This window comes from Pleurodeles waltl, chromosome 10 (assembly GCF_031143425.1).
Source record: "Pleurodeles waltl isolate 20211129_DDA chromosome 10, aPleWal1.hap1.20221129, whole genome shotgun sequence".
NCBI classification, from domain to species: domain Eukaryota; kingdom Metazoa; phylum Chordata; class Amphibia; order Caudata; family Salamandridae; genus Pleurodeles; species Pleurodeles waltl.
The window spans coordinates 607,617,519-607,642,097 of NC_090449.1; the positions used below are offsets into that span (position 1 = coordinate 607,617,519).

A 24,579-nucleotide genomic window follows, 5' to 3' on the forward strand; every position below is an offset into this window, starting at 1 on the left:
TCAGCGATACGTCGATTCCTTACTCGCAAATGAGGCCATGCATTGTTTCTTCTCCGGTCGGGTTGGCGATGCGTCGTTTTTCTCTCCCGCAAGAGAATGATGTGTCGATTTCCGGACAGGGCACCTCGGTTCCGTGAAGGTTCATGATGACTTTGATGCCCAGGGACGATGTGTGAGAAATCCAGTCGCACAGTGTTAGAAAACTGCACTGCATGGGGTATGCGTCGTTATCAGCAGTCGCAAGCGGTGTTATGTTCTCCAGCTGCGACACGTCGATCTCCCAGCCGCGATACAGGTGGAGCTTCGATTTTAGCCGTGAAGCGGGTGCGGTGTCATTTATCAGCTGCATTGCAGATGGTGCATCGAAAATTTCCCTGCACGGCGTTCCGTGCATGGATTTCAGCTTTTCTTCTGCCAACTTCACCTTTCAAGGGCCCAGGGACTGGATAAGGCACCACTTGGCAGGGCAGGAGTCTCAGCAGAGAGTCCAGGTGCTGGCAGAGGAAGTCTTTTATGGCCCTGAGACTTCAAAAGAGGAGGCAAACTCAGTTCAAGCCCTTTGAGACTCTTCTTCAAGCAGGAATGCACAACAAAGTCCAGTCTTTGTCCTCTTTCACAGGCAGAAGCAGCAACTGCAGGATAGCCCAACAAAGCATAGTCACAGGCAGGGGAAGCCCTTCTCCTCAGCTCTTCAGCTCTTCTACTTGGCAGAGGTTCCTCTTGGTCCCAGAAGTGATCTAAAGTCTGGGGTTTTCAGTCCACTACTTATACCCCTTTCTGCCTTTGAAGTAGGCAATCTTCAAAGGAAAGTCTCTGTTGTTCACAAAATCCTGCCTTGCCCAGGCCAGGCCCCAGATACATACCATGGGGTTGGAGATTGCATTGTGTGAGGGCAGGCACAGCCCATTCGGGTGTAAGTGACCACTCCTCCCTCCAGTCTAGCTCAGATGTCTCATCAGGATATGCAGGTTACACCCCAGCTCCCTTTGTGTCACTGTCTTGAGGAGATTCACAAACAGCCCAACTGTCAGTCTGACCCAGAGAGGGAATCCACAAACAGACAGAGTCATAGAATGGTTAAAGCAAGAAAATGCCTACTTTCTAAAAGTGGCATTTACAAACTAACAATCTAAAATCCAAATTCACTAACAGATGTATTTTTACATTGTGAGTTTGGAGACCCCCAAACTCCACATTTCTATCTGCTCTCAAATAGAAACTGCACTTTAAGGATATTTAAAGGCTGCCCCCATGTAACCTATGACAGAGATAGGCCTTGCAACAGTGAAAGCTGAATTTGGCAATATTTCACTGTTAGGACATGTAAAACAGCCCAGTACATGTCCCACCTTTAACATACACTGCACCCTACCCATGGGGCTACCTAGGGCCTACCTTATGGGTGCCTCACAAGTATAAAAAGGTAAGGTTTAGGCCTTGCAAGTGGGTACACTTGCCAGGTCGAACTGGCAGTTTATAACTGCACACATAGACACTGCAGTGGAAAGTTTGAGCCATGTTTACAGGGCTACTAATGTGGGTGGCACAACCAGTGCTGCAGGCCCACTAGCAGCATTTGATTTACAGGCCCTTGCACATCTAGTGCACTTTACTAGAGACTTACTAGTAAATCAAATATGCCAATAAGGAAAAGCTAATTACTCATACACTTTACACAGGAGCACTTGCACTTTAGCACTGATCAGCAGTGATAAAGTGCTCAGAGTACCAAAAACAGCAAAAACACACAGTCAAAACATGAGAAGCAGAGGCGAAAAAGACAGGAGAGATCACACCAAGGATGCCAGGTCTAACAGTGGTGAACATTCATGGTTTGTGGTAAATTTTCTATTGCAGTTCTTGCTTCACCTTTATGTGTGAAATAACAAGGTGATGGTTGGAATGCGTGAATTAACCTCAGCCACTGACATCGATGGGCCACATACCAATGCATCATTTTTTTGCCCACCATACCATCCCAGTTTGGACCTAGCCATATGCAAGTCAGTCTTGACCCTGCTTTTGCTGTCCTAAGTGTGCCGGGTATACTTAGATGTTAGTCCTGTGCTCACTGTGCCACTGGATTTAAGCTAGCCCGGCTGATGAGGGGTAGTACCACAAAGCTGGTCCCAGGATGCTTGTTCCAGTCCAGGAAGGACCCGGTCTGCAGTTTGGGTTGGACTGTTCCTATGGGGAACAGAATCATGACTGATTGCATATGGCTGGGTCCAAACTGGGATAGTGTGGTGAGCAAAAAAATGATGGATTAAACCCAGATCTGTTACTGGTGGTGAATGTTTGCATTGTTCAGAATTCCGTCCATTTTCTGTTCTTTTTGTTTTTTTGCTTTAAGTGGGGAGGATATGCCCAGACATGTCTTCCGTGCTCACTGTGCCACTGAATTCAAGCTAGCCTGGCTGGTGAGGGGTGATATCCCGAAACTGGTCCCAGGATGCTTGTTTCCAGTCCAAGGAGGGCATGGCCTGGTAGTTTAGGCTGGACAGTTCCCATGGGAGCAGGATCAAGATTGATTAACACATTGTTGGGTCCAAACTGGGGGGGCATGGTGAGCAAAAATATGATGGATTAAACCCAGACCTATGACTGGGTTAAATGTTTACATTGTTCAGCATTCCGCCCAATGTCTTTTCTTTTGCTTTTGTCACCCTAAGTGGGAAGAGTATGCACATGACATGGGTTCCTCGATCACTTTGCCACTGGATTCAAGCTAACCTGGCTAAAGAGGGGTGATACCATAAATCCTATCCCAGAATGCTTGTATCTGTTCCGAAAAGAAGCCCGCCTGAAAGTTTGTGCTACAATGTTCCCATGGGGAGCAGGATCAAGACTGGTTTGCATATGGCTGGGTCCAAATTGGAGTGACATGATGAGCAAACATCTATAGATCAAACCCAGATCTGTGACTAGGGGGTGAATGTTTGCATTGTTCAGCATTCCGTCCATTATCTGTTCTTTTTGCTTTTGTCACCCTAAGTTGTAAGGTTATGCCCAGATGTGGGTCCCATGTTCACTGTGCCACTGAGTTCAAGTTAGCCTGGCTGATGAGGGGTGATATCTCAAAACCGGTCCCAGGATGCTGGTTTCCAGTTCAGTGAGGCCCTGGCCTTGCAGTTTGGGCTAGACTGTTCCCATGGGGAGCAAGATCAAATCTGATTTGCATATGGCTGGGTCCAAACTGGGATTGTGGGGTGAGGGAAAAAACAATTGATTAAACCCAGATCAGTTACTGGAGATGAATATTTGCATTGTTCAGCATTCCGTCCATCATCTGTTCTTTTTACTTTTGATGCCCTAAGTGAAAAGGGTATGCCCAGACGTGGGTCCCGTGCTCACTGTGCTACTAAATTCAATCTTGCCCGACTGATGAGAGGTGATACTACTGAAACTGGTCTAAGGATGCTTGTTTGAGGTCCAGGGAGATCCTGGGCTGGCAGTTCGGAATGGGCTGTTCCCATGGGGAGCAGGATCAAGACTGATTTGCTCATGGCTGGGTCCAAACTGGAGTGGCATGGTGAACAAAAAACAATGGGTTAAACCCAGATTTGTGACCGGGGGTGAATGTTTGCATTGTTCAGCATTCTGTCCATCATCTGTTCTTTGTGCTTTTGTCACCCTAAGTGGAAAGGGTATGCCCAGATGTGGATCCCATGCTCACTGTGCCACTGGATGCAAGCTAGCTTGGCTGATGAGGGATAATACCCCGAAACCGGTCCCAGCATGCTTGTTTCTGTTCCAAGGAGAACCCGGCCTGACAGTTCAGTCTACACTGTTCCCAAGGGGAGCAGGATCAAGACTGGTTTGCATATGGCCGAGTCCAAATTGGAGTGACATGGTGAGCAGAAAAACTATGGATCAAACCCAGCTCTGTGACTAGGAGTGAATGTTTGTATTGTTCAGTATTCTGTCCATCATCTGCTATTTTTACTTTTATCACATTTATTTGTGGCCTTTTATGCGGGTTGCTCCTATAAACTGTAGGAATAAGTTAAAAGACTGAAGTGTATTATTATAACCCCCGACCCAGAAGTTATAATGCAAAGTAACATGTTGTGTGACTTCACCAATAATGAAGACCTTAGCTGACTGAAGCATTATGTGTCACATGGCCTTCTGCCTAGTCCCCACCTCTTATCATGGCAAAGATTAAAGTGGTTTCTGAAAAGGTCATGCAGCGTCAGACTAATAATTCAGGACTGAGAGAATTCCAAGAATCATCACAGGTACAGCTAAGGCAATTCTTATGAAGAACTGCTATTCCAACTCCCTGCCCTTTTCTCTGGGTATAATCTTATATACAAATAGGACAGTGATAAAGGTCAGGGTTAGAGTGGGGCTGACGCCATGCTTCAGTCAAGAATGTAACATCTCAGTTACATGTGCAAATTATATAAAACACTTTCCAGGCGGTAAACAGGAAGAGTCCTAATATTCAGAAGTGCACATGAGAAGTGCCCAGATATAGGCTCAGTATGAGTATTTCATGAGTAGTTTGACAGTTTGAATACTCAATCACTTTAACATAAGGTGGATGGTCTGTGTAAAGATGGAGCTAATTGAAAGCTAATTTCTAGCTGCTTCCTTTCATATAAAGGAATGGTCTCTCCAAAGTTACAGGTGCCTGGCCATGTAGCATTGAACATACGTGCCACATACCTGCTGGAATCCTGTGTGAAAACAGACAGCATGTCTCACCAACTCCATGGACTCAACATGGAAGGATGCAGATGGGTTTGCCTTTAGCACTGTAGCTCTGCAAAGAACCTGCTGTTGGCTGATTAGTTAGGTTGTCCCGTGTTTTTTACATGACTTTGGCCTGGGTGCTCTAAAAGGCTCACTACTACATGTGATAAATCGTGCTGGCATGCTTTAGTGAAGACCATCTAAGTTCCAGGCTAACGCAATGGTTATAAGAAATAATAGCAAAAGGTACAGTAGAAGAAATGAAAAAGGAAGTGCTAGGAAATGAAAAAAGTGTTACCTTTCTGCAACTCAGCCGAACCTGTGCAGGAGGCCAACTGTATTACCGGTGATAGTCTCCAGAATTAATGGTTTGTGTGCAGCAGTGCTTAAGTTTGATGAATGAGGCTGGCCTCTCCCTGGCTGCACTAGAACTCTAACCACTATACACTGAGGAACTGAGGGGATGTGCTGTAGTGCAGACACTGGAAGATACCAGGCTAATAAAGAGATTTAAAAAACAGCAAAAATCAGTTTGATTTGTTGGTCAAGCACTGATGTGTAGTTTTTTGAATGGATGAACAAGACTTACTCCAATCTCAGAATTATTCCTGATCTTCTGAAGAACCTTTGGAATCAAAAGGATCATTGTATAGTTTGCAGACAGTCCCCCCATCTAATCTATCTTAAGGCTATATATTTTCCAAGGAATATTTCGATCACACTGTAAATAGAAAAAGGTCACACATTTATCTACAGGAGATTGATTCCAGGCCTCAAAGATGGGGCAGAGAATTTGTTGCAGGATCTCCCTTAAGTCTGACACACAGAGATGCCTGTTTAGACTGTTTGCTCTGGTGTTGTTGATCATTGCAAAGAGGGGGACTAGAAGGAATTTGCTTTCTTATAGTGCCCATTCCCAGAGAGTTACAGTCTGCCAGCAGAACTGTGGAGAGTGGATGTTCCCTTTTTCCTTGATGTAATTGAGTGCCAAGGTGTATTCTGTGTGGACTACCATTACCCTGAACATTAACACTGACTACTAGGTAACATTCTTGGCTTTGAAGGACCTGGAAGTCAAGTATGCTACCTTTAATTTCAAAAGAGATATATGTGCAGGCATATATGCGATTTGTCTACACAAGGCACTAACAGCTAATCTCTGCAATGTGCTTCCCACCCACAGTCTGATGACCTGGTGGTGATGGCAAGCTACGTTTGTGGCAGGCAGACCTAGAGACTTTATCAAAGATGGTTTTACTGTGCTGAGATTTCACAGCAGGCCCCCGTACTTTGCTAGGTGGAGTTGAAAGATGTTCATGTGTAAATTGGCATGGGGTACTGCTCCTGTGCAGTATTGTTGAAGGCGCAGAAGTCTCTGGAACCATGAGGCTGAGATGCTCTTGTTGGTGAGGAAATAACCCATTGTGTAGGTGGTAGCCCTCCAGGGGTTAATCTTTGGAGGCTGTGTCCTCAATATACATGTAACTTCAACTGGGCTGGTATCCTTAGATCCCAAATGCTGCGCCGGAGAGACCATCATCAGATCCTCCTCTTTAAGGAGGTGGACCAGCAGAGTGGTTGGCAGGTTCTTATACTCAGTGGTACTGTCAGTGGTTGGTGTCATGGCAACCGCCTAAGAAGGCTAGAGCCTGGTGGACCTCTGGTGGATCGACATCATTGTTCCTCTTAAGCTTCAGAATGGACTCTAGGTGTGTATGAACAGTAGGGGTTTGCATGCTCTGTGTGCTTTTTCCTTCATTGAAGGTCACAGCTTGCTAACAAGAAAGCGCTCTAATACAGCCTTAGAGCCCGCTGTTGAGGGCTATGCTGATTGTTAAACGCCCTGAACCTGAGTTATAGGCCTACACTACAGGCAGGAGGCAAAAGAACTATAAGGCTATTAGGACATTCCACCCACTGACGCTAGAATGTTCTGAATTAAAAAGGAGAAACAGAAAGACAATCATTGGAATGTTGGAGCAGAAGATTTACAGCAGCCATTATTAGCAATGAGCTACTCCATTGTCTTCATGAAGCCCTCAACATTTCAATGTTCTAATTCTTATTAGAACATTGGAATGTTCAGAGCTCCATTAAAAACGGACTTCTAATGGCCTGTAGAAGCCCAGAGCTCCAACATTTCAATGTTTTTGTTCACAGCTGTTGCTAAGGGGCTCCGTGAGGCCGTTGCTTTATTTATTAAACATTCTGCCCCCTAGTGGCAGAAAATTGTAATAGTCTGATCGGCCTCTGTAGCTGGGCTGTACCGACATTAAAATACCACTCCCTTGTTAAAGGCCTTCACCTTTGGCTCAGGCCTTTAAAGCTTGAGCAGGCCTTTAATGGCTGGTACAGCCTGCTATGCGGGCTTAAGGCTATAATATTTACCTGCTCAGCTTGGGAGCCAGCCAAGACCGCAACTATGCACCATATTGTTTCTTTTGATAATAAAGCCTTATACATTTTGGTAAAAGATCTATCAAATTAACTTGCCCCGGGAAATTCACAAGGGTCAATAATTCCCAGTATGAGGATTCCTTCCTGATTACATTTTTCAAGTACACATCATAATTCCCTGGTATTTTCCCCCCACCTACCCACCCAAATCCAGCTGGAATTGATCTGACTTATACATAGCCAAGGTTTTTATTATTGCTGCAGAGAGAAAAATAGAGGTGACAAATATTATTTATTGTTGCAGTGTCAATTAATTATGTAGGCTTTCAAATCAATTACATTCAACTGCTGAAAACAATATTCAACTCCATTTGGACCCCAACTAACTATAATGCAAACTGCTTCCAAACAAAACGTGACAAAAATGTGAGTGTGAGTGTGTGTCAAATTGCCTTGATAGGCAGTAGCTGCATTCTCTGGCATTTCATAACTAATCATAAGCGATGGAAATGTATAGTTACTTGACTTCATGGCGTTGTCCTATGTTTTCTCTTTGCTTTTAGATCCTTGATAGAGTGTCTGTTCCATGAGAAATAAGCAGGTGTAAAGAAATAGAGAGCTGCCATGCCAGCAGCTTTTCCACAAGGTATTTTTAAATCCTGATAACAGTGGGGTGGTTAACCTTGATATCAGCTGATCAATTATATTATTGGGCCGTTGTAGTTAGAAACCCTTATCAAGTCCCTCTCTATAAAAGCTCCTCTGACATTCCTTCAGTTCTAGCCTTGCAAAAATGTTGCCGTGCCTGTTCCTTTTGGGCTTCATTGGTGAGTTACATTTCCATTTCTGAATTTCATGCTTAAAGGCAGATTGCCCTATCTTGTAGTTGTACAATGGAGGAACCACACATGTCAAATACACACAGTGATCATACTTTTAAAAATGAGAGAATCTGTAATATACAACTAAATAAGAGCTTGCCTAACACTATACTGTATAACGACCACGTAGTTCATCCTCCAGCCAACCAGAACAAGTACAACAGATTGTCTTGAGTAAAAAGAATTCCAAAACATGTTCATGTACATTAGTGAATCAGTGATGTTTTCCTATAAATGTTTTTATGGTTTTAAAAGCATATTTTGTCTTTAGGAGTGAAGGCATTTGCAGTTCCTCTATGCACTGTTCAGCCACTAAAGCACGCTAAATTGTACCATGACATGTTTTGGTTGTTATTTGCCTTTCATTGTGTAAATTCTGTTGTAGGAATGGACACTGATTAAGTTGGATTGTGTGTTTTGACTTTTGATTATTCAAAGACACAGTCATGCTTAGAGACTAAGGGGGTCATTACGAGTTTGGCGGTCGGAAACATCTGACTGCCAAACTCCAGACGGGGAGACCGTCATGGTGCTGGAGGGCTCCCCACCGGCCCCATTACAACTTTTCCACTGGGCTGACGAGTGGGAACCAAGGTTCCCCCCTGTCAGCCCAGAGGGAAGGTGTGGCAGCATTGTTTCCGGCTCATAATTGACCTAGGGCAATGCTGCCATACGCAGGGTGCATCAGCACCCTTGAAATTAGCACTATCTGCACAGCAGACATGGCACAGCAGACAGTGCGCATTTCAAGGGTGGGCAAGGGCAGTGCAGGGACGCCCCTATGGCCCCTGTACTTGTTCTTCACCAGCCTTTCCACAGCAGTCAGACCACCATGAAAAGGCTGGCGGAGAATAAAGTTGTAATCAGCAGGGTGGTGCTGACTTCAGTGCCGCCCTGGCTGATCACAACCAAGACCGCCGTCATTCTGTTGGGATCTGAGATCGTGGTGGTTATAGCGGCCCCTTGAGGTCAGACCGCCAAAATCGTAATGTGGCAGTGGGACTGCCACAACCACGGCGGTCCAACCCCCACCACACGTCTGGCAGGCACCACAAGTCTTGAGACAGCCAGACGCGTAATCAGACCCTAAAAGCTTGTTTTAAAAAAGGGCAGTAATGTAGAGTCCATCAAAAAAAAACAATCCCCTCTGTGTATTTGGCAGTTGAACCACCCAGTTAAATGTTGCTACCATTTAGGGCAGTGGTGTGTGTGTATGTGTGTGTGTGTTGGTGGGGTGGTGACCTGATGATGGAAAATCCTCTGTCTCCACCATTGGGTCATCAAAGTTGCAATACCAGTTCTGGTGCCTTTTACGGAAATGTATAAGGCTTTATTATCAAAAGAAACTATGTGGTGCATAGTTGCAGTCTTTGTGGGCTCTTAAGCTGAGCAGGTAAATATTATAGCCTTATAGCCCCTTGTTAAAGGCCCTTGCCTTGGCAGTGGTGTGTGTGTGTTGGGGGTATGGGAGGTTATTGATCTGCTGATGGAAAATCCTCTGTCTCCAACATTGAGTCAACAAAGTTGCAATGTCTGCTTTGCCAGTTAAGATGTCTGAGGCACTGTCTGATCTAGGGTGTCTTTTGTACTACTATGTTTGATGGAGTTGGTCCTCTGAAATGCAGCAATGAAAAGCCAGGGAGACTTTAACTGAAGGTTAACTACAACATCCCCAGCAAGTAGGGACTGTAAACACAATGCAGACCCACTTTAATGGCCCACTTCCAGTCCTCACATGGATCATGGAAACTCTCCAATGCAACATGGGCATTCGTGGAATTTCTGCCAGCAGTTGCTTCCTACAACTACAAGTGTCTGTTACTTTAGTTGTGAAAACTCTGCTGCCCTAAAAAAAGTTCCAAATGTGTTGAAATTTCCTCTACCAGCGTGGCGGAGGATGTAGGTCTGCCACAATGGCAGGCAGACGTTCCATAAAATCAGCCTAACCCATTCTGGTAGAAAATGATTCAGAATGAGAAACAAGTTGTTTTCTTGACCTCCCATTGGTTTGGTTCATTCGTTGAAAGACTTCATTTATGGGAATTGTGGCATTCCTGTGAATTATGGAAATTAATTGGTTGGATGACTTCTTGTACCCATCTTTAGAATAAATGGGATAAATTATCCCTTGCCATACATTAATGGCTATTGCAAGTAACTGAGAAATTCGGTAACCATACAAAGGAATGAAACCGAAGGGGGAACTTTTTTCCTTATCGTACAAGGACATACAACCCCACTTCCCGCAAAATGCTTACATCCTTGACGTGTTGCTCTTTCATATGAAAGAGGTAGGATGTTTCTAAACATGAACAATAAAATTACAACCTAGTTCAAAATGAAGCATCTGATTTGTCATTGTGGTGTTTAGTACTTAGCCCTATATCTGTTTCAGCTCATGCAAACTTTCCTGACTGCATACATATTTATGTTTTACTGTATGTTCCATGTCCCAGTCTCTCGGGCTGTGAGTTCCAATACACACAGCCAAGACAGTTGTAGTTGGAACTAGCAGGACGAGGACCTGCTGGACGATGACTCCTACTTTGCACCAATAAAGTGCTTCTCAAAGAACATGTTGGTTCCTGTGCCATTCATCTTAACAGTCATTCATAATGTACGGCTTAACCTAAAATGCAAAAATAAAGTTTAAAAAAAGATATGTGTTGCAGAAAGAGACTAAACTCAGTTTATCACTAGCCTGATTTAATAAGGCTATCACTCAGAATGTGTAGAAACATGCAGAGGAAATATATTTTCTATAATTACCGAGCACGTGGGCAAATAAACATATCTCCTTTATCCTTATCACTGGCAACAGAACAAATGAAGCATAAGAGCAAAAAGCTATTTTAGTTTTTGAAACTGCAGCTTTAATAATGCTTTGTGAGCTACCTTTTCCCTAGGATAATGGCAGCAGGCATTGTGATGTCAGAACTCAACTGTAATAAGTTATTGCAATTATGCAGCTACCACAGTTCCTTATTACATGTGACTAGGTGTGTCACAGGTTGACTATAATAAGGACATAAGAGGCGAGTTTTAATAGGTATTGCATGCTCTCATGTACAATGGAGAAACCACACAGAGATCAAAAACACAGAGTTGATAAACTATCCCTAACTGTACATTACAGGGGTATTGACAAACTATGCATTACAGAGTTGATGAACTACCCCTAACTGTACATTACAGGGGTATTGCAATTCACTGAAGAGTTCAATGACTTTATAGAGACTCGAGGCCTGAGGCTAAATGCTCTTAAATAGTCTGAGAAATATGAGGTGGCTTGCAATATCATTTTAATATATGGATAGCGGCATTCAAATTCTTACAATTTATGGGCCTGGTTGCCTCATGTGCTGTTCGTTTTGTTTCACGTTTATGGTTGCTGTAGTGACCAAGTGGGTATCCATCATGCTAGATACTTTTTGCCAGGCTGACTTTTTAACCAACATCACTTTGGATTGTGCCGTTTTTAAAGCAAAGATATCAATTTTGAAAAAACAAATTAAAAGTCTCAGAATGATCCATAATGTTGGCAAAAAACATGACTGGTTGTAGATATCATATATACATAGTGCCTCTTGGCAGTTAAGGAAGAGCAGGGCATAGCTTGGTCAGTAACATTGGTGGGATGTGAGCTTGAGATTTCCCAGCAATCACGTGGGCATATAGGGGTCTATTTGTCAAAAATGCTGCACTATGTGAGAAGGAGAGAGCAGGGGAGCACCATATTTATAGAGATATGGCACTCTCCTTACTCTCTCTAGCGCCATTGCAAAGTCAGGTAGCTGTGCACCACACACACCCCTTTGCACCATAGTGCAAGGATGGCTGCATGAGTCTAGCATAGGTTTTGGAGTGTAAGTGTATCCTTCCAGTACAAAATACAATGCTAAGACTAACTTTAAAACTTTTCCCACTTTGTATGTGTGCTGTACAGTACAGCACACATGCAAAGTCTGAAAAGAAAGGAGAAATAAAAGCTTTTCTCCTTGATGTTGCCTATTTGAAATGGCTGTTAGTTTTTCACACAAAACTCTGTCTGCTGTTTTTTATGCTTCTGCATCAAAAATCATGGATGGTTGTATGGGAATGCCCATGCTCCACCTATGGAACGCCCCGTTGGCGCTAAGTGATGCAAAGGAGTGCTATGCACTATTTTGTGTTACTTTCAATCGAATTTCCAGTGCAAAACAAGTTTTGCGCTGGAAAGTAAATTAGAAAAAAAAAAGTTGGTCCATTTTTGTCACCTTTGTGATGCACACACGGCGCAAGATCTTAGTAAATGTACCCCATAATGTTGAAATACATTATACGACGAACAGGGGGCAAACAAGGGGCTTAAGGGGTAGTTAAAAGAGAGACTAATGCAGATTGGTAGGGGTACATGGACGTGATTTAGGGATCACCAGGGGTCGCAGTTGTGACCCCTGGCTTGCCCTTTGCTACCCATGGCACTGTCGTTGTGACCCCTGGCCTCAGAGGTGGCAAATTCAGTGCTAGGAACACAGTGGCAGCTCATCCTTATGGAGGTCAGTTGGGGTTCTACTCTTTGTTTCTGTCAAATTTTTATTACACTTATAGTAATGAATAATAATATATTATTCACTATTAGTGTAATAAAAAGGGTTTACAATTATCCTCCATGGCAGCTGAGGCAAGTAAAAATGCTTTTAAATGTATGTTGTGTGCATGCTTGTGGGTGAGAATGTGCTTATGTGAGAGAGATTGTATGTAAGTGTGAATTTGTGTGTATATATGTGTGTGAGTGAAAGTGGAGGTCAAAGGGCTTATGATGTCACTTCCACTACCGCTGGCATTTTAATGAATTGACATCCATGGGACTAATTAAGAGAAAACACATTATTTTGTGAAATAACATTTTCTCCATTCTTTCTCTAAACAGAGAGAGGGAGAGTGTGCATGTCGGTTTTGAGTCTTTGTGTGGAACAATTCCTGGTGAAATCCAACAGACACCTCACCCACCCGACTAAAAGCACCAGTACCCAACTATTTATCACATTATATACATTTATTAGGGGGACATAACACCCCAAATACCCCTCTGAATCTACGCCCCTGGGGAACATCAGTTCTGGAAGAAAGGAAACATCTGTCTTTGCCACGGAAAATGCTTATTCAGTGTTAAAAATAATTAATGGCTACATAAAACAACATATTCTAAAATACCTGTTTGTAAAGGATACTTTGTCTTTGCATATCTTTTCTGTATGTTTAGAGCAATGGTTCCCAACCTTTTGCCTTCTGTGGCACCCTACTTTATCATTACTGGAACCCGGGACCCCCACTGAATCATTATTGGAATCTGGGGACCCCCCACTAAGTCATTACTGGAAGTCGGGGACCCAGGCCTAAATATTGTCAATGATTTGAATCGCAAAACAATACAAAAAAATACAGAAACAAGCATTCCAGCAAACACACACAAAAGATAACACAATAAAATAAAAAGAATACAAATTTTAATTTTAATAGAGAGGTTGCAGCTTTTCTAAATTCACTTGAAGCCACACATCGTCCATGCTAATCTCTGTTTGATGCATCTGCACTGCACCCACAAATCAATCTGAGGATAATAGTTTAATTTTTAGCTTCCAATTTCAAATTCCTTTATATTTACAGTACGTTTCACATTTTTCATTTGTACATTTGGCCACTTTATTTATATGCACTTTATTAATCTGTTAATATCAGCTAATTTTCTAAGCAATCACAGACCCCCTGAGGAGGCTTCGTGGTCCCCCAGGGGTCCCCGGAGGGCAGGTTGGGAACCACTGATTTAGAGTAAGCCTTGTTTCTGCTGCTTCTGTCTCTCCATGGGAGGTGGGGCTGTCATATGACAATCTTTTTTAGGAAAGGAAGGTGTGCCTTTTGAAACACGTAGTTACAGTGCTGACACAGCACACTCTGCCTTTCAAATTTAATGATGGGGTTGGGGTTACTAAGATGGCCCAGCACCGTCTCTCTGTTCCAGACCAGCTACAGGTCTGCATGTTTCTCGACTTCTGGTCAAGGAGAGTGTGTTCAAGCTGCCACACACCTTTTTCCACAGGTGCTGGAAATAGGGTGCGTGGGAGGGTGGTGCTGCAGCACCCCGCCAAATAACCAGGCAGGAGTTCAGAAAGTGAATTAAGAATGAAGATGCCTGTACATTTATTTTGTGTTTAACTTGTCCCATTTGCTGTGCGTTCAAAATCAAAGGTCACATGTCAGGCTATGTCTTTGTCAAAAATTGCAGCTTTTTTTTAAACAAGGAAACTAGTGTTTACTTTTCCTTCTCTGACTGCAGAAATTGGATTTTGTGAAAGAGGAAACGGGGGGGGCGATCATACTGGGATACATAGAATGAAAGAAAGGCTGTGCGATGTCATGTTTTAAGAACACACAACACAATGAAATACCTGTAAATGAACTATACAGATTTCAGAATATATCAGCAATTAAGAAAGCACAAAGGAAGCACATTTTTGGTAACTATGAAGTGTGATGAAAACGATCAACACAAATCAAGATACTTTACTTGGTGATGTGCAAATCATAAATATTCACTGAAACCTAATTTGTACACATTATTGTTTGTGCACTATGTCGTTTTTTTCAATAAAATTGCATCTCTTTGCAACTTTAGAGGCCATTTCAATGGAAAATGTGTTGTCTGTAAATGACCGTGAACTACCACATTAGTGCACTAAAATGCACTACCAGCTACATACCACACCATTACCACTGTCCTGCTGAATGGGTGGGGCACAATTGCTGAACTTGCATGACTTTTTACAATCCTTTCGACTTCAGTAATATAAAAGTGATAGCAGCACCTCAACTCTGAAATTTTTCCCAGCACCACTGCCTTTCACTGATTCTGAGGAAAGAAGGCGGTCAACTTAGTGCAACTGTGCAGGACAGGGCACAATGGCATCACTGTTTGCTACAACAAATAATTGCAAGCGAATAGTGACACGATGTTCTTATTGTAAGCTCTTTCTGACGTCAAAACCCCTATACAATAAGAAAATATAAGATTATAATGAAAGTATTATAAAGGTCTTATTTGTGACAAAGAAGTGCAGTGGCACAAAAATAACAAGCCCACTGGCAGAGTGGTTTATGCAGACTCTGAAATGACCATATAATTCATGCGACAAGTCTGTGGACCTTATGATATATTCCAACAGTTTGTAGTGTGGGGATATCAAAAGTGTTTTGTGCAGTTTACAGGTGATAGCTGATTATTCTGCAATGGGCTCAAGCTGAAATGAAAATGTACCGCTGAGTCATTTGGTGGCATATATCTATTAGGAACTGGAAAAAATGTTCCATTAAAAAATATGCTCACTCATGAATGTATTACTGACAGCCAGACAGCCCTAAGCTGATACTTGGTAGAATAGTAAGCAAAATGTAACATAAAATGTCACTAAGTGTCATAGTCTCTTCCAGACATTGCAGACATTTTTGTGGGGCCTGGGTCCCCATCGTCATGCCTTTGCAGGGTGAGGTTTCTCCCAGGTGCATGAGGACCTCATTCAATAGAGAAAAAATGTCCGTGGACATATTTCCAGGCAGAGCCAGTGGATGAGTCCATCTATTGGTGGATGGCATACCTGCCTCACCATGAATGTATCATAAAACCATGCTAAGCCTGCTTTTATGCTGTGTAAATGTAGCTGTGGCATCCCGAGGACCTGTAAAGAGCGGGGTAGGTGACAAACAGCTCCGGCTGCTGACGCCTTTTAATAGCCCTGTTCTCTTCCATCTCCCTTCCATTGTAGCTTGTTTACAGCAAATATCAAGTATATACCTCAAGGCTTCCGGATTCTTGGTATTTAGGCACAGTCATGTATACGTTTTGGATTAGGTTTTGGTGCCAAGAAACACTAAACAGGAGGCAAATTTTAACAAGCGTTGATAAAGCCAATAGATATGGCCTTTGAGACGTATTGGCTTTGTCAATACTGTTTAACCATGTTTTACAGCATTCTCAATGCTATGCAGCATAGCTAAATAAGAAAAAATAGACTATGACGGCGCCAGTGTAATTTTGTACCTAATGGCACAACTGTTTTTTTTTCTTTTTATTTGCTGATTTGAGTTAGATCATCAAATAAAATGCAAAAACAATGTGCAAAAGTGTTTTTCTGAAGTGCAGGTGGTTGGTGGGCAACATGGACTGTGGGTGGGGGAGAAGCAACATAGGGGATGCAAAGGAGAAGCAACAGGCAACAGAAAAGGAGAGCGCCGGTGGGGGAACAATGCAAAGTCTGTGGAGGAGAAGCAACGGGCAACAGAGAAGAAGGGCAAAGATTCGGGAAGCATCACAGAGGACAGGAGGGACATAAGTAACACTGAAGGCAAGATTGGGAAAAGAAGCAATAGGCGAGAGAACAACGCGAAGTGGATTAAGCAGAAGCAAATGGGCAATAAAGCAACTGTGTGTAGGATATGATAACAAGCTCAACATGGAGAGGGGTGAAGAGATGCATACAGGTGACAGGGAGAAACACAGAGTGCAGGGTGAGAGAAGTAGACAAGGCAGAGATCTGCACTCTTCAAGAGTGCTCAAACAGAAATAAAGAAGCATGCTTGAAAAGGCAAGATTGACAAGATGAGACATGATTAAGAATTAGGCAAATGAGCATGACAGGAAAGCAACCCAATTGTATGCAGTGAGTGGTCTCCAACTCCTTGTATGTTTTTGGTAAAGCCACATTATGTCCTTTGCAACCAGACAGGACTTGACCTAAAAAAAAACCTGATCTGGCCTATGTCGGTGTACTATGTAGGGCCCCACTGGCCCAAGCCATGGTCAATGGCATGGTATCAAGTGAAATCGGAGTGAATAGGGGCATACAACAGTGTTTCCCCCTGTCCCCTTGCTGTTCTCCATAGCCATAGAACCACTGGCATTGTGAATAAGGAGGGTGCACTGACCCGTGGCCTGAAATGGGGCCCTACTGAGAGGATGTGATTTTGCTGTACATGGACAACATACTTCTATACCTGGCAGACCCGGGGAGGTTGGTTGAGAGAATCCTGTGAATTCTAGAGGAAATCTGTACATATGCTGGGATCCCTTTAAACTGGAGCAAATTCACTGCTTTCCCACTGACCGACAGGGTACAACAGAGGGACTAGGGATGCCCCCTGAAATAGGAGACTAGGGGCTTTACATATTTGGGTATCTATATAACCACAATCAAGATCTGTTTCTCTGGGAAAATCTAGAGGAAAAACTGGATGGGTATAGGAGAGATGTGGGGCACTGGCAAAAGCTCTCCCTGCCCATGTAGGGCAGAGCCACCATATATATATATATATGAAATGATATATCGCCCCAGGTTTCTCTACATCCTTCAGAACACTCTATCTGAGTTTCCACATAGGTTCTTCTGAGACGTGGAAGCGGTAATGAGACTACTGCTGTGGAACAGGGGACATGCGAAGAATAAGCTCTCTGCCCTGACAAATACGAACTTTGATGGGGGATGCCTATTCCACACTTTTAACTGTACTACTGGGAACTCCAGTTCTTGGTATTCAGTGACTGGTCCTACATTACTGAACAGAAGCCCAGTCTCATAGTGGACAGAAGGGCCATGGATCCTATAGGTTACCTGAGTCAGCTTCATGGGACGGGTAGAAATATCAAATTGCTGACCCTGACAGCCAAGTCTGGTGAAGGGCAACAAGCGTGCTAGGATGAAGGGTAAAGTAATGCTTGGTGCACCATTCGAGGAGGCTGAGGCTTTAGAAGGGCTAGAAGCAGTAAAAGGGCATGGTAAGTGGGAGCTATTTGGCGTCTGTAAACTAGGGGATGTTTGGCGAGACAATGGGATGATACCATTCTTAGTGCTACAGGACCAGTTTGAGATAATGGGGAGTCAATTCCTCAAGTGAAACTCATTTTTCAGGACTATGGGGACCAACTGCATGAGTTGCAGAGGAAATGCTGTTGGAATTCAAAATTCTGGGAGACCCACTCCAAAACCATGCAGTTCCACAAATCTACACCACACTGCTTGCCAATAGTCAGCCACCCCTCAACACACCAAGGAGCAACTAGGAGCAGGACGTGTGGAGCCTGGAGGATGAGACACGGGCGAAGCATGGTGATATCCCAAAGAGGGGGCCGCATTCAACACCATTTCCCACTCCAACCTCTGTGCCATACTCTACAACGCCGGCATCCGCAATGAAGCACTGGAATACAGAGTGTCAGACTACCACCGTTCACATCAGAACCCAAAGATACTTGCTGCAGAGTGCTCCAAGGATCATCATTCAGCCTGAAGCTTTTCAACATCTACATGGCCCCACTAGCCAAGATCATCAAACATGCTTCACACCCTCCGAATCCTTCGAAAGATCTTCAAGTGGATCCCCTCTGACACAAGGAAAACAGTCGCCCACGCAGTTGTCACTAGCTAACTGGACTAAAACAAAGCACTCTATTCTGGCATCACCAAGAAACTACAATCAAGATTACAAAGAATCCAGAATGCAGCAGCCAGATTCATCCTGTACATGCCTCGACACAGCCACATCTCCTCCCACCTCAGAGACTTACACTGGCTCCAAGTCAACAAGTGCATCACATACAAACTCCTGATCCACAACTTCAAGGCACTACATAACATAGAACTGGCATACCTCAACCACCACAGACAACTCTGTTCTTTCCAGCTCCCCCTTGCAGCCGTTCTAAGATCCGAAAAAGCACAGCAGAAGGAAGATTCTTCTCCTACCTTGCAGCCCGGACATGGAACCCACTACCTCTCAAACTCAGACAGACCGCATCACTGAAGCAGTTCAGGAAGGACCTAATAACCTGGCTTTTTCGTTTGAGCAGCACACCCACAAACAGCCCCTTGAGACCCTACGGGTGATTAGCCGCCCTTTAGAAATTACTGATTGATTGATTGGTCATACGTGCAGAGTTACGGTTGGTTCCTCTGAAAATAGTTTGCAAGGCCTAGTTCACATGGACGAGGCAATTCAAGATGAGCAGAACTGATGATGACCAATGTCACTGGGGGTAGGAGCAAAGGGGCACAATACTTTACACTATGTGGGGTTGCCCTTGGATAAGGGAATACTGGGAGAAGATTAATGACACAATATCTGCAGTCATAGAACATTCAGTAGATCTGATCACTTAGTTGGAACTTCTGGGTATCTGTGGAGAACACACCTAGATAGATATACACTGTTTTTTTGTAATGTGGCATTGATGGTGGCAAGGCGAGATATTATTTGTTACTGGGGGTACAGCTTCAACCCAACAGTGGCTGAATAGGAATCAAACTTAAATTGGTGCACCAGAACGAGGAGCTGGTCTGTCAGGCCCACAGTTGCTCACAATTACTTTTGAAAAACTGTGGGGCCCCTGAACAAATGTTGATGGAAACGAGGAGTGAGACAAGATTTAAGGCCCACTCAGGACAAAGATACACTGCTTGGGAAGGAATCACTATGATCGATTTGCTAGACTGGCACGGGCAAATGTTGGGGGAAACAAGATTAGTCTAATACATGCTCTTATAGAGGTCATATGGGTGAATAGAGTAACAAAATTGTGACAGTGGGCCTCATTGTTAGAGTTTTTACTGTTTGTCTCCTGGTATGAAACTTAAAAAAACAGATGTAATAGAAAAAAAATTAAACTTGAGCAGAAATGTTGCTTTTGTGCTACTGTTCTTTGATGACACATATCAACCCAGGAATCTCAAAGTGCCATAGGAATCACCTGTATTTTCAAGGTCTGCACTACCACAATAGAGAAATACAATTATGGAATGGAAAACCTAACTTAACATGAATTAATGTTTTGTACGCCTCCATCGATTCAGTCACACTTCCAAACACCTGGAAACAGGCAACCGTTATGCCCCTGCTCAAGAAACCATCTGTTGACCCAGCTACACTTTCCAAATACAGACACATTTCCCTCCTAACATACCCAAAAAGGCCATAGAGAAACTAATCAACTGGCATCTCATTAACCATCTCAGAAATCACCAGCTAATCCACACCATGCAGTCTGGATTCAAGTCAAACCACAGTACAGAAACCACACTCATCTCCACCACAGATGACATCTGAATGATACTTCACAGATGAGACGACACAGCAACCCTCAATCTCCTGGACTTCTCTCCAGCATTTGACATGGTCACCCACCCATTCCCTTCAGCCGTCTCTATGAGATTGGCATTTGAGGACCCGCTCTCCGCTGGATCTGCTTCTCCTTCTCAGATAGAATACAAGCTGTCAGCCTGGCACCTTCGGAAGCCCTGCAAACCCATCTGCAGAGTGCCTCAAATTTCATCAATCCGCCCCTCCCTTTTCAATGCATACATGATCCCTCTGACCAACGTCATCCACGCACACAACATCAACATTGTCTCCTACACTGGTGACATGTAACTCCTACTCTCTTTCTCAAACAAGACCCCAAGACTGCCTGCATGACTGAAGTCACTGACTGGATGAATGCCAACTGCCTCAAGCTAAACATCGACAAGACAGACGTAGCGACCTTGGGCAAATACAACTCACTATGTAACTCCAACTGGTGGCAGCTAAGCTGGGACCCATATATTAGATTTCCATAGACTACTGTATTATTTTTACATAGGCCATTTCTGATTGTAAATGTTTGTATTCAAACGTAGTTCTTATTCTGCTGTCATTAAGCATGTTCTAGGACCTATGAGAGGGATTGAGTGTTCCAATGGACTTTCTAGCTGCTAGTCCTATGGTGCTGTGCTGCAATCAATAAAGAACTTTTATACATACATCATTGTGAATTTGAATTTAACACTATACCCAGAACCCACACCAGGAACATTGGAATAATCATTTGACACCAACTTGACATGACCACACAAATCAACACTGTCACTGCATCCTGGTTCCACACCCTGAAGGTGCTGTGAAAAAGCTCTCAATCAACATTACAAAAACTGTGAGTCAGACCCTAGTCACCAGAATGTTGGACTATGGGAACACCCTTTATGCTGGAAATTTCAAGGAACTCACTAGAAAACTAGAAACCACACAGAACTCTGCGGCCAGACTCATCCTCAACCTCCCACACAGAATTCACATCAGAAAACACCTCAGTAAACTCCACTGACTCCTTATACACAAACAACCACAAGTGAAACTCTTAACATACACAATCAAGGCACTCCCCAACTCAGGCCTCATCTACCTGAACAGTCACATCTCATTCCGCCAATGACTCAGACACCTCTGCTCCACAGAAATCCTACTTGTGCACATCTGACACATATACAGAACCGGATCAGGAGAATGACTGCTCTCTTACATCACTCCTGAATCATGGAACAGCTTCCCACTACACATCAGAGCCTCCTCCTCCTCTCTTCTTGAATACCACAAGTAGCGCTGAAGACCTGGCTTTTTAATTAACTGACCTACCACAGGCAGGGCTAGGCGCACACACCTACTCAGCTCCAAGATATCCTCATGGGTGATAGTGCACTTTACAAATAAACGTAACATAACAACATATAATCCCACACAATATATTCTTCTTGTTTTACCATGATATAGGAGCAATTCCATGTGTTTACCTTGGATCCATTAGTTACTTCTGGGTTCAATCTCAGGAGACTGATTTTGGATTCATTAATTTCTGAGCTGCATTTAATTGTTTATGCTTTGTATGGCTCTCATAGAGTGACTCTATATTTACTTCAGTTTCGGAATCTGATAACTCACTGTTATGAAGTAGGAAGAGTTGATAACAAAACTTGTTACCTACTGTTGCTATGTCAGAAAGACCTTTCAGGGCAGCTTAATAGGGCTCTCTGGGAGAGCTCTGCTTTGGTTGAAAGCAGAAAGCACAGCTGCAGGAGGGGGATGGAAAACAGGGAAGGTGGTCGAGGTTGGTTAAGGTTGGCAAGTAAGGTATTTATTTTTCAAATTTTGGTCAAAGAGGAGAACCCATGTTACTTATGGCTTCTGATTACTCCTCTGCCTTAGCACTGAAGTTGAAAACATGGGAAGATGATTTTGGGAGCCATACGTAAAATACAATTTTAGTTGGGTAAAAAGTGAATTACTGAGATTGTTTTAATCTGGGGCTTCTGATTGACATCATTGACACCTTCAACCTTCAACTTTGATTTTGTTGTCTATTTGATGTTACTCAGAACCCCTTAGTGACAAATATCTTTGTAATTCACTGTTACCTATCCATAATTCTATATGTATTCACTTTAGCAGGAATTGTAGTGTAAATCTGTTTTCCTTTCTAAGCCGCTAGATAGTAGCATTACTCCATCTACAAACATTTACTGACCACGTTATTATGTACTTTTTATGGGCGAGCACAAAGTGCTCCGACCATTCTGTAATCTCTCTTTGGGCTTGAAACCACGCCCATGCCACGTCATTGGTTCGTGGGCTTGTCTTTTAAAATACGCTTGCTTTCATTTGTGAAAGGCACGCATACGTCATGGCTTTTCCGGTGTTTAGCCCACCTACACAGCACCAGTAAAGTACCAAAAACATACGAGGCTCGATGTTTTCAGCCTGAAGTCCGGACTACTTTATCTGTTTATTTTCCACACAGCGCGATTGCCCTGCATTTTACATAGCGCGATTGCACTGCGTTTTTGTTTTGCTTTACAACGCTAATAGCTCTAACTCGAACAAATGCAAGACCCGTTGCTTTGGAAATGCTTGTTATGTATATGCATGTCTACATTCTAATTTCTCTGTGTGAATATATATTTTATTAGTTAACAGGGAAGACCCTCGAGCCACATTAAATTGTTCTCTACTTTTAAGTACTTTAGATATTAAATGGCCGTACCTTATAACTGCCATCCTCCAATAAGTCTTTTTTAACTTAAAATTTTTCTCTATTTAATTACCTCCATAGTTTTTTAAACACAAGGTAATTAAACCAAGAAAAGCACTTCATTATAGGAGTATATATAGTTCTAAGAGAACCTCTCCTATGTATTTCTCCAGGAATCCTCAGAATCGAGAAACTAGAAATCAAACAGTTGTTTATTGTGTGGGACATAATTCAATCCCTGGACAATAGAGAGAGATAGCAAAGTCATACACTGTGATTTTCCACACAACTGAGAATCCATCATTGTATATAGGATTTCCAAACTTAAATTAATTTACGAAGAAAGTGTGCTTAAGAGAGAAGCACAGTGTAGAGAGACTTGCATGAGGTTTTTGGTATGAACGGGACAAACGCCATTTATCTCTATTTAAGACGAAGAAAAGAAATAGAACACAGTACAAGTAATCTACGGTAACCTAGAAAGCATGCTAAAATATAAAATTAACAATTGTATGATATATTAAAATATAACATTACATACTTGTACTTAACATGTTTTTACATATTATGCAAACACAATTCAAACTATGCTTTTTAATGTCTATTCTTACTAACTCCTAAGTCGAATACGTTGGTGACTAGATGTTTGTTTGCTAATCAGTTTGAAATGTAAGCTAAAAAAGTAATGCGCATATATTCTACCTGCTTATTTTAAAGTGGGACACCCCTCTCAAACCCTCTCACAGGACGACTCTCTCACTTCTAAAATATCCTCGTCTTTCCCATCAGTTTGTCAATGAAAGTTTTCACATGAGGTTTAGGCCCACGCTTACTTTTTTTGTGCTGCATTTGCCATCTTTTGACGCAAAAGCGGCGCAAACTTACAAAATGTACATTTGCCATCTTTTGACCAAAAGCGGCGCAAACTTACAAATTGTAATTGTAATTTCTAAATGTGCGCCACTTTTACCTAAAAGAGAAAAATGACGTAAATTCGGCGCCAATTAGGTAATGGCCAATAAGAGAAAGAAGTAAGCCGTTGTGTAAGTGAATGTCAGCTGTGTTTTGCCCTCTCAGCCACGAGGTGGCGAGCTCACGCCACTCTTTGGCCCAACAATCGCTTTTTTTCGACTGTATGGAAAACCCCAACTTGTGCAATGAAAATAATAATACATATTTTGCCCGTGATGGGAGGCCGAAAAGCAACCAGAAAAGCCCCCAGTGATGTTGCGATTGCCACAAGCTCCGTGTGAGCAGGTCAATAAACAGTCCTATAGTTTGTGGCTTCTTAACTGAGTGTCCCACGCGTTTTGAAATCACAGTCGTTATATTTAGTCCAAATACCATGAATGACAATCTCAAACACTTATTGGCAATGCCAAGCGTTTTGAGTTCTGTGTGTTGTTGAAATGAAGTTTTCCCTCTTGGGTTATACACTGGCAATGCATCCATAAGCGCTGGCTGGCACCCATCCTATGCTACCCATGTGACCCACACCCACCCTTTATTTACCTGTGCACGTGAAAAATGGGGGAGCAGAACACTCAAGTCCAAACTGTCGCCTCTAAACAACAGGAAATGTCAGGGAGGCCACGTAGATCAGGCTTAAGGCACCAGTCGCCCCTAGCTCTAAAGCCGGCGCTGGGTACATTCCTTTTCCCGTGCAGAGATCCCAACACTCATCCATATAGGATGCAAAATGGTCAACAAAAACATAAATAAAACCCTTGTGTTGAA

General features: G+C 43.0%; 1 protein-coding gene across 1 annotated transcript in view; it reads left to right on the plus strand.

Annotated features, from left to right (window-relative positions):
- Positions 1-7,828: 7,828 nt before the first annotated feature.
- Positions 7,829-24,579, plus strand: part of LOC138261752 (elastase-1-like) — a 146,348-nt gene continuing 129,597 nt past the window's right edge. The window contains exon 1 of the mRNA XM_069211075.1: positions 7,829-7,925. Within this exon, the coding sequence (XP_069067176.1) occupies positions 7,892-7,925 (34 nt within the window). The 5' untranslated portion in view covers positions 7,829-7,891. The remainder of the gene's footprint in view (positions 7,926-24,579) is intronic.